At 55.9% G+C, this 10,019-nt stretch overlaps 1 protein-coding gene across 1 annotated transcript; it reads left to right on the forward strand.

The window, feature by feature from the left end:
• The first annotated feature begins 168 nt into the window (after positions 1-168).
• Positions 169-7,586, forward strand: FOXRED1 (FAD dependent oxidoreductase domain containing 1). Its single transcript, XM_090291099.1, has 11 exons — positions 169-341; positions 2,290-2,510; positions 3,218-3,328; positions 3,588-3,706; positions 4,817-4,911; positions 5,188-5,289; positions 5,659-5,735; positions 5,918-6,078; positions 6,205-6,334; positions 6,567-6,671; positions 6,886-7,586. Exons 1-11 carry the CDS (start codon positions 257-259, stop codon positions 7,138-7,140), a joined length of 1,461 nt encoding a protein of 486 aa, XP_090147225.1. The 5' UTR covers positions 169-256; the 3' UTR covers positions 7,141-7,586.
• The last annotated feature ends 2,433 nt before the right edge of the window (positions 7,587-10,019 follow it).

The following is a 10,019-nucleotide window of genomic DNA, read 5'->3' on the forward strand; positions in this document are numbered from 1 at the left end:
CACGGGTTCCCTACTTTCCTCCGCTTGAAGGCGCGCAGCACTGACGTAACAGCAGGCTAGCCAATGGCGGGTGAGGGCGGGGCCCTATGGCGGTCACGGGGAGACGGGAGGCCTATAGCGTGGACAGATGGGGCTCAGAGGGGCCGCTGGCCAATGGGTGTGCACCCTGAATGCCGGGCGGCGCGGAGCACTGACGATTTGCGGGCTGTGCCAGATTTAAAGGGTCGCGCTTGTCGAGACCACGCGTAGAGGAGTCATGTTACAAGGGGCAGTACGGCTGGGTGCAGGCCGAGGCCACTTGGGTCGGGGGCTAAGCACGCTCAGAGGAGGCTCGACTCTGGGTAATGTTGAGAGCACCGGAGGGTGTCATGATTCTGGGGTACTCCCAGTGTCTAGTTATGTGACCTTCGGGACTTGGACCCCGGCCCACGCTGGGAAGACAGTGGGTCATCTGGGAGAAGGGGGTAAGCTTGCCCGCTGGAGCCTGTAAAGCCTGGACAGGTGTATGGATCCCAAGGTTGCCCTTCTCAGGCGACGAATCCTAGATGTCTCTACACCTCAGCTTACCACCAGAGTAAGATAACAGTCTGACTCATTGGCTGCACATATATATCTTAAGTCCTGCTCGCGTGCAGCATGCAGTGCTTAGTGTTGTGGCCGTGAAGGAGGGAAGAGAGGGTGATGGTTCAGTATATGCCGTAGAGGTGCCTGCATTGAACCTGGAGAGGGAAGACTTTCTAGACCAGTTCAAGACTGGATAGACCCCAAGTTAGTATTACAGAAGTATTGATACGTGGAGCAGATGGCAACTGAGATCAGCTTTGAAGGATATTTACTGGCTCCGGGAAGGTGTGGGTTTCAGTTTCTGGAAAACTGAGCAAAGGTTAGGAGGACGAAAGTATTGTCCTTATTCAAGGAGCTACCCAAAGCCATCTAAACAGTTTGAGCAGTAGTATGAAATGAGTGGACAGGTAAGGGAAGCCCAGATCAAAGAAAGATTCTAATGCTGCTGAACTTTGTCTTGGAAACAGTGAGAAGACTTGGACATTTGTGAGTTAGGTGTTAATGACAAAGGGTTCGTTTATTCAAGATATTTATTGAGCACCTAGAATGTGCCAGGTACTCTGCTAGGCTGGAGATTCAGTGGTGAAGAAGGTAGACATAGGGCAGTAGAAAGCAATCACAAGTAAACAAGTTGCAAATGTGTTGCATGTTGCAAAAGAGGGTCACAGAGCTGTGAGTTAATGTGACAGGAGAATTTGACAGTCTAGTGGGGGCAGTCAGAAAAGGTTTCCCTAAGAACATACCTGAGCTGATACCTAAAGGAAGCAGAGTTAACTAGGCAAAGAAGTGGACTCAGACTTTCAAAGCAGAGAGTACACCTGTGTGGATTCCCTATCATGGGAGGGAATAAAACTCCATCAAGGAAATAAAGGAGCTGGAGTGGGGGTGGGGTGGGTGGACAACAAGGTAAGCTGAAGCCAGATCAAGTCCATGTTTATAGATTTTGGACTTTTATCCTTAGAGTAATGGAAAGCCTTTGGAGGGTTTTAAGCAAGAGGGTGTGGTTAAATTAGTATTTAGAAAAGATCATTCAAGCTACAATGAAGAAATTAATTGGGGGGGGGGGGCAGTTGGCCAGAGGGTAATTAGTGGGAATAGTTAGGAGGCTTTTGCATTAATCTGAGATATTATGGCTGTTTGGACTAGGGGAATGGTGACAGATAGAAAAGGGGACAGATTAGGGAGCTATTTAGGAGGCAAAGTCATCAGGACTTAATAAATAGGACATGGATGTAAGTTTGCTGGTGGTGACATATCCAGGATAAGGTGCCACTCAGAGGTACCATGCTTCAGAGGTTACTGAAGCATGGAGTGTGCTGGGACATCCAAGGAGAGATGACAGTGCAGTCACGCAGTTGAGTATATGAGCCTGGGCTCACGAGAGAGAGAGAGAGAGAGAGAGAGAGAGAGAGAGAGAGAGATCTGCAGGGGAGATAAGTATACTTAGGTCACCTGTCCTAGGCAGAGGGTATAGAGTATTAATTTTAGGGAGCTGAATCTTGTGCTGAGCATGATGCATGAAAAGGAGAAGGGCCTAGTAGTGCACAGGCCATACAGCGAAGCTGCGGAATACTGCTGGTGCAAGTCGACTTTATGAGAGCATGACAGTGGGGACTGCCAGCTCAGTGACAGTTTAGCCCACCTTTTCCTGTGCCCATCCCCTAAGTCCCTACCGCCTGAAAAGGAAATGTTATGGCCCTCTCTAACCATAACTGCGTCCCACAGACTGGGCTGGAAAGGTGTCCGAAATTAAGAAGAAGATCCAGTCAGTTCTTCCTGGAGGGGACTGGAGTCCACTGTATGACACCAGCCACCTGCCCCCTGAACACTCGGACGTGGTGATTGTGGGAGGTGGGGTGCTTGGCCTGTCGGTGGCCTATTGGCTGAAGAGGTTGGAGAAGCGACGAGGTGCCATCCGGGTGCTGGTGGTGGAGCGGGACCACACGGTGAGGTCTGGGGTAGGACAGAGTTGTGAGTGGGGCTTGGACTTGGATTTTACTAAGGATTCTGGGGACAAGCAAGTGGGAGAAAAGACCTCAATCTTTGGCAGTCCAAAGGGCAGAGACTGAGCTTTGGACCTTATTGAGAAATAGTCCCAGGTTCTTCCTCCCTCAAACTCCAGACCTTGACAATACAATTTTTGCTTTTGAAGGACATTGTACAATGCTGGACCTTTTAAGATGTCACAGGTCTGGCCAAGAGAGCCTGCGTTCAAGTTATAAGGAATATAAACAGCGCCCTTTTAGGTTTCATTACTTCTGAAGTCTTGACCCTATCTGCTCCTGTTACTGCTGCCAGCTAGCCACGAATCCTGCTACTCTGGCCATATCCCTCTAGTTTCCAATTAGTAGATTAAATGTTAACCCCTTGCCCTTGGCCTTCCGGGCCATTACCATTTTGTACGACTGTGCCCGGCCCTTTCTTGATGACCGACTCTGCTCTGCACATCTGACAGTGAGGACTTCAATAAGAATGGCCCTCTGGGCTGCTGGATGACTTACAAATGGGTTTGTCCATGTCAGCTCCTCTTAGATTGTAAACCTGGACTCCCCTTCAAGGTGAGGTGCATGGCTCACAGCTTCCACGACAGTATTCTGCTGCTGTGTGGCAGGGTGGTGACTGGTCTACCTCAATTTCCCTTGTCCTCCCGCAGTATTCCCGGGCCTCCACTGGCCTGTCCGTGGGCGGGATCCGTCAGCAGTTCTCCCTGCCTGAGAACATCCAGCTCTCCCTCTTCTCAGTCGACTTTCTACGGAACATCAATGTACGTGCAATGCGATTTGGAGGTTGGGGTGGTGATCCCTCCTTTACCCCAGAGAGACGAGCAGCCCAGCCGGCTAGGGGAAACTGGGAACAGGTGCAGGCAAGGAGGAAGCAAAGCCCCTCCTTGTTTCCCAGTGGGGTGCCTGGAGGAGGGCTTCCCTCTGGGCAGGGCTCAGAGTCCTGAGAGTTGTCAGTGAGGAAGCCGGGAACGCTCTCCATCCTTTAAATCAGCTTCTCGGAGGAGCTATTTTTGCCCATAGGATTACCTGGCTGTCGTCGACGACCCTCCCCTGGACCCCCAGTTCAACCCCTCGGGTTATCTTTTGCTGGCTTCAGAAAAGGATGCCGCGCTCATGGAGAACAACGTGAAAGTGCAGAGGTGGGTGCCTGGCACGGCCTCTAGTTGCTCCCCAGCCGCGTGCATGCAGCAGGCCCCTGTCCCACGTCAGGACTGGGATGAGGGAGCTAAGAAAACTGGTCCCCATCTCTGGGAACTTAGCCGATCAGGAAAGGCAGGCGCATGCAGAACTGCAACGCCCTGTGCTAAGCGCTGTGTATAGATAAGGACAAAGTGCTGCTGCGCCAGGTCCTCAGTGGCCAGATGACGAGAACCACCTAGGACACATCCCAGACCTAATAAATGAGGATTTCTAGGGAGGGGCCCAGGTATAGCAGGCATTTCTTGTGAGAGCCAGAGAGGGAGTATTCTAGGCTTTCCAGGCCATGCAGTCTTGCAATCACTCAACTTGCACTTGAAGCACAAAAGCAGCGATAGACAAAAGACAAACGAATGAGTATGGCTCGTGTACAAGGTAGGCTGCTGGCAGATGTGGCAGTCCTGCCCTAAGTGACAGTCCCAGTCAGTCAAGGGCAGGCATCTTCAACAAACACTTCTCCAAGTCTCACAAGTGACCTCAGGCAGTGTCCTAAATGCTTTACAGGTATTAACTCCTGTAATCAGCAGAACATCCCTGTGTTCCGTGTGGGGAAATGGAGGCACAAAGAGCCAGTGAGTGGTGGCGCTGGGATTCAGACCAGGCCGTCTGGCTTACAGGTGTGGCCTTCTAGCACCTGTGCTGCCGCCTTTGGACAATAGGATTCCAGGGGTGGGAGGAGGGTGCTCGTTGATGTGATTGTATCAGGAGGAGGGCAGGAAGGCTGTCCCCAGCAGAGTGGGGGGAAACAGAGGCTCGCCCTGTTGTGAAAGGACATGGAGTAGTTCGGGGATGGCAAGGAATTCAGTGCGGCCAAAGGGACACCAGGGTGTTGGAAAGGAATAGGGGCTGGGCGCTGAATCGCTTAGGAGGCTTGTCCTCCACCCATTCAGCACGGAGAGACGGTGGGGGAGTCAGGCAGAGACAGGGCATCCATGAGTAGACTCCCCGCTTGTGGATTTGGGTCCATACTGCTCCCTCTCTGCACACTCGTCTTCTCTAACACACATACACGTGTGCACACACACATACACAGACCCACGTGTTTCTTCTAGGCAGGAAGGAGCCAAAGTGTGTCTGATGTCTCCTGAGCAGCTGCAGAACAAGTTTCCCTGGATAAACACGGAGGGAGTAGCCTTGGCGTCGTATGGTGAGGCTTGCTTGCTTGCTTGCACCAGGGGTCAGGGGCACAGGCACCCCACTGGGATGTCTCAGCACCCTACAGCCAAGTCAAGGAGAGGTGCTCCCCTCCTGGCCAGCAGGGCCCTGGGCCATGCTGGCTCTGTTCTTCTGAAGGATTTGACTCGGTGCAGTCAGTCAACATGACCTTCCCCAGCTTATGAGCCCAAAAAAGAGCTGCGGGTTGGGAAATACATTAGGAGCAGGGGGCTCTAGTCCCTTTTCATGAGTAGTCTTTTCCTCGCAGGGTTGGAGGGTGAAGGTTGGTTTGACCCCTGGTGTCTGCTCCGGGGACTCCGGCGAAAGGCCCAGTCGATGGGGGTCGTTTTCTGCCATGGCGAGGTGACACGTGAGTCCGACGCCCCACGCCCACTGCGTATATCCTCTGCCATCCAGGGCGCAGGCCTAGACTGCATCTTATCGTCACTCACAGGCCAAGCAAGGGTTGGTGGGGAAGGGGCTTCTCCCCTGACGGCCGGTCCTGGGCATCCTGACTCCAGCCGCTGACTAGGCTTCCACCTGCCTCATGATCTGCTTGAAGATTTCAGCACGCTCCGGTCCTGAGTGTGGCCAAGGCCGTTCCCATGATCCTCTCTGTTTGCTTTAGTGTCTGTGGGAAAGCTCCCAGCTGCCCAGCCTTCTTTCCTTAGGACACCAATGGAATTCCCATCTCCTTCCTCTTCAAGGCATCAGGGGCTTAATTTTCTTTTTCCTGCAGGTTTCATCACTTCCTCTAACAGCATGGAGACCATGACTGGGGAAGAGGTGACTTTGAAAAGGATCCACAAAGTCCATGTAAGTCCCTAGCCTAAGTATCTTCCTCACCAAAGTGTAGGGACAAGAAAGGTATGACCATCATTCTGATCTTCTACCCCCTTGCTAGTGTGGGTAAACTGAGGCTCAGGAAGAACTCTGCCCCTCTCGGTGGCCAGTGTGCGAACCAGGCCCTCCCTCCCCTCCCCTTCTGGTGCCTGCAGGTGAAGATGGACCACGGCCTGGAGTACCAGCCTGTGGAGTGCGCCATCGTGATCAATGCAGCTGGGGCCTGGTCTGGGCAGATAGCAGAGCTGGCTGGTATTGGGAAGGGGCCTCCTGGCACCCTGCAGGGCACCAAGCTCCCTGTGGAACCAAGAAAAAGGTGACTTCCCCCAGGGCAGCTGAGGAGGTTGGGGGTGGGGGGGCAGAAACAGCATAAAAGGTTATTAAGTCAGAAGAGGAGAGAGTTGCTGTTCCTGCCACGCCCTAACCCCACGAGTGTCAGCAGGTACGTGTACCTATGGCACTGCCCCCAGGGACCGGGCCTGGAGGCGCCACTCGTTGCAGACACCAGTGGGGCCTACTTCCGCCGGGAAGGACTGGGCAACAATTACTTGGGCGGCTGTAGCCCCACCGAGGTGAGCGAAGCAGGGTCGGGGGCTCTGGGGGGGACAGACCGATTGTCATTAAAGGGGTGGGCTCTCTGGGAGGGTCCAGTGCCGCTCCTGGGGGTGCAGCCCCTCCAGGTGGAGTGGGGCTCTCTTGTCCCCATGCCCCACCTTCCGAGGGGGGTGCTGAAAGGGGTCAGTGAGATCTGGCTCTGTCCTGTGTCCCAGGTACCATACACCTTGTCCCCACCTCTCACCCCAGGAGGAAGAACCAGACCCAGGGGACCTGGAAGTGGACCATGATTTCTTCCAGAACAAGGTGTGGCCCCATTTAGCCCAGAGGATACCAGCTTTTGAGAGTCTGAAGGTAACTAGGAGACATGACACTAGAGCACTCGGTCCCCTTGGAGAGCCTGTCCCCAGCCTTCCTCCATCTGCCTCACAACTGCTAAAGGACTCTGTTGGTCTAAGGGTCCGTCCCACTGAGCCCCCAGCAGCAGTGGCAGCGGGCCCTGACCAGGAGTGAGGGCGGGGTGGACCGGCAGCCTTCCCGAGAACCCCAGCCTCTTGTGCCCCTGCAGGTCCAGACCGCTTGGGCTGGCTACTATGACTACAACACCTTTGACCAGAACGGCGTGGTGGGCCCCCACCCACTGGTTGTCAACATGTACTTTGCCACGGGCTTCAGTGGCCATGGGCTCCAGCAGGCGCCCGCTGTGGGGCGAGCAGTGGCGGAGATGGTGCTAGAGGGCCACTTCCAGACCATCGACCTGAACGCCCTCCTCTTCAGCCGCTTCTACTTGGGAGAGAAGGTCAAAGAGCACAATATCTTCTGAGCCTGTAAGCTCTTCACTGGCCCCATTTCCCCATCTGTCGTCCCCTGGCTCAGATCCTGGCCCGTGTTCACATCGTCCTCCCCAGCACCATGCCAAGGTCTCCTCCCCCTCCTCTCGTCCAGGTGATTCTGTCACCATGTGGCTGGGCAGGTGGGCAGACTGCAGGTCTGAGGTCCTGCACCTGAGGCCCAGGCTGACAGACAATGATGGGGCAGGACCCTAGGACTGATCCCTGGCCCAGGCTGATGCCACCCACGAAGGTAGTCCAGCTGGACAGGACACCTCAGTGGTCCTGTGCACTGTGGCCCAGGACTGGTTCCTTCCTGGTACCAACCCAGAAAGAGCACCTCTGCCCTTTGTCGCATATCCCTGCAGAGCCGGGCAGGGAGCATTCCGGTGCAGCCTTGCCCAGGTTTATCATCAATCAATAAATGTGATTAACTCCATCTTGCCAGTTTTCTGTCCCTCTTTTCTCCCCATGGCAGTTGGTTTTTAAGTGCCTGCTGGCCTTTGATACCAGGCTGTGAGGAGTGGTCTTAAATCCTCGTTGGCAAGCTAGTGCCTCCTTTTCCCCACTTAAGGGAGAGGTGTGCTTATGGAGGGAAGGAAGGTGTGCATTCCTCTTCAGTATCTACTCAGCTCTAGCTGTCTGGTGGCCAGGTCCATGGCTGCACATTAGACACACAGCAGCAGCAAACCTGAAGGGTGAGCAGCTGAACAGTGAGTGCAGGGGGGAGGGAGGTGATTCCAGGCGGATGGAAAACCACATGCAAAGGCCTCGGACCAAGCAGCTGCAAGATTCAAGGGACTAGCTAGGGCATTTGTCCTAGCGAGATCATGGGGTAAGAGAAGAGGTACTTCAGGGCCAGGGGCTGAATTGCCATGCTGTGGAGCTTGGATTTCATTCTGTGGCAGGGGCCACTGATGGGTTTTCAATGGGGAAGCAACATGATCGAATTTTCCTTTTAGAAAACTCACCCTGCCTGCCTTGTGGAGAACAGGTTATGAGGTCAGGGCAGGAGGAAGGCGGCTGCTGTGAAGCACACAGCAGGAACAATGGGGGGCACGGGGCGGGGGGTGCTGCACAGTCATGGCAAGGAGCACACCGATCCAAGAGGCTACGGTGGCCACAAGAAATTGGGTCAGGAAGGCTCTCTGCACTGACCAGCTGGAGGGATGTCATGCCTTTCAGAGATGAGGACGGTGTTGTGAGGGACAGTGTGGCACTGTTCGGGACATGTTGGGCTAAGAGTGCCTGTAGGACACCTCTAGAGATGTCTGATGGGGTTGGATTATTTTTGAGGCCTCAGGATAGTCTGGGCTGAGACAGAGGCAGAGCTGTGGACACCGCTGCAGGAGGGTAGAAGAGGAGGGGACAAAGGGGGGAAGCTGGAAGGACTCCATCACTTTAAGGGAGGAGACAAAGAAGGCCAGAGGCTGCTGACCAGGTGGCCAGGGGCAGCAGAAGAGCCAGGCGAGTTAGAGGTCTGGCCTAGGAGGGGTGGTCAATGGGTTAAATATGCAGGCATGCCGGCTGGATGCCACCCAAGTAGGTGGGGGGGGGGAGGCAGGGAGAGCCGTCAGGGAGGAAGTGCCCCTCTGTGGGGTCTGAGGTGTGGGCCACTGTTCAGAAGGGAGAGGTGAATGGCAGTAGAGACAGCTAGTAAAATGCCCCACCCCAAAGTGGCTTTGGGGAGAAGAATGAAGCAAAAGATGGAGGCAGGCCTCACTGATGATCAGCTGGTTGGGGGGTGATGGGGAGTTTGCTGCCAGTGAAGTCACACTAGAAGGCCCTGGAGGAAGGGGGGGTAAAGAGCCAGGAAAAGAAGAGCCATGGGAATTTGGAGCCAAAAGAAGGAACTTGCCAGGGGCGTAGGGTAGGGATGGTCAGGTCAGACCTGACACCCCTGTTAACCCTGTCAGGGAGCCTCCTTAGGCGCCCAGTTCATGCACTCTTCAGTACTGACACCCCTGTTTATGGGTCGGAGGAAAAAGGCCTTCCTCTGGCTCCCAGCCCCAAAGCTACTTTCTTCGAGACAACCAATGAACTTGTTAAGGCATTAGCGAATCCTCTGTCCTCCCACAGGCCTTATCCAGGCGCTAGGAGAGCGCTGTACTCGCGAGCGCACGTGTCCCTAGTGAACTGCCAGGGGCAGGGACGAGGCCATCCCCTCGGTGCAGCCCGGCACTCAGGGTTCGCCTGGGTGCCTCTGCTCCGTGTGGGGCCGGAAGATGGGTCCTTGGCATCAGGGCTTCTTCAGTCTAATGCGAGGGCTAAGCCGTGGGAGCACAAGCTCAGAGTCACACTCGCTGCTGCGGGAATCTGGGGAGAGAGGAGGGAAGGGAGGGGTGAGTAGGGTTTACCTGCATAGGCTACAAAGACAGCTTTCCAGAAGCGGGGCGTGGAGGGCCGATGTGGGCAAAGGGAAGGCGCTGTGGGCGGAGGGGACCAAGCGGCCCAGGCTCAGAGCCGGGAGAGCAGAGGGACCCTGCTCCCGGAGGCTGCGGCTGTCCCTGCGGGGCAAGGGCCGCTCTGCAACTTTCTGCCCAAGCGGCAACTCCGTCGGTGCCCGCGAGCCTACCGGTAGGCAAGGGCCCCTCTCTTCGCCCCGGAGGCCCGGCTGGCCGGCGGGGCTGACCCCACCCGCACCCCGGAGCTGCGCGGCCGGCGCTGGGGGAGGCGGGGCGCAGCCCGGGCGCTTCCGGGAGGGTGCGGCTCCCCGGCCCGCACCTCCCTTCCGCCTGGGCGCACAGCCCTGCGGCCGAGCCTCAGCGCAGCGCCTGCACCGCGCCCCGGCCCCCCCGCGCCGGTGAGCGCCTGGAGCAGGTGGGGGGGACGGTGGGCCCCCGCGGGGCGCTGGCGGGGTCCAGGGAGGGAG

Source organism: Furipterus horrens, unplaced genomic scaffold, assembly GCF_987537825.1.
Source record: "Furipterus horrens unplaced genomic scaffold, mFurHor1.1.pri manual_scaffold_11, whole genome shotgun sequence".
NCBI classification, from domain to species: Eukaryota; Metazoa; Chordata; class Mammalia; order Chiroptera; family Furipteridae; genus Furipterus; species Furipterus horrens.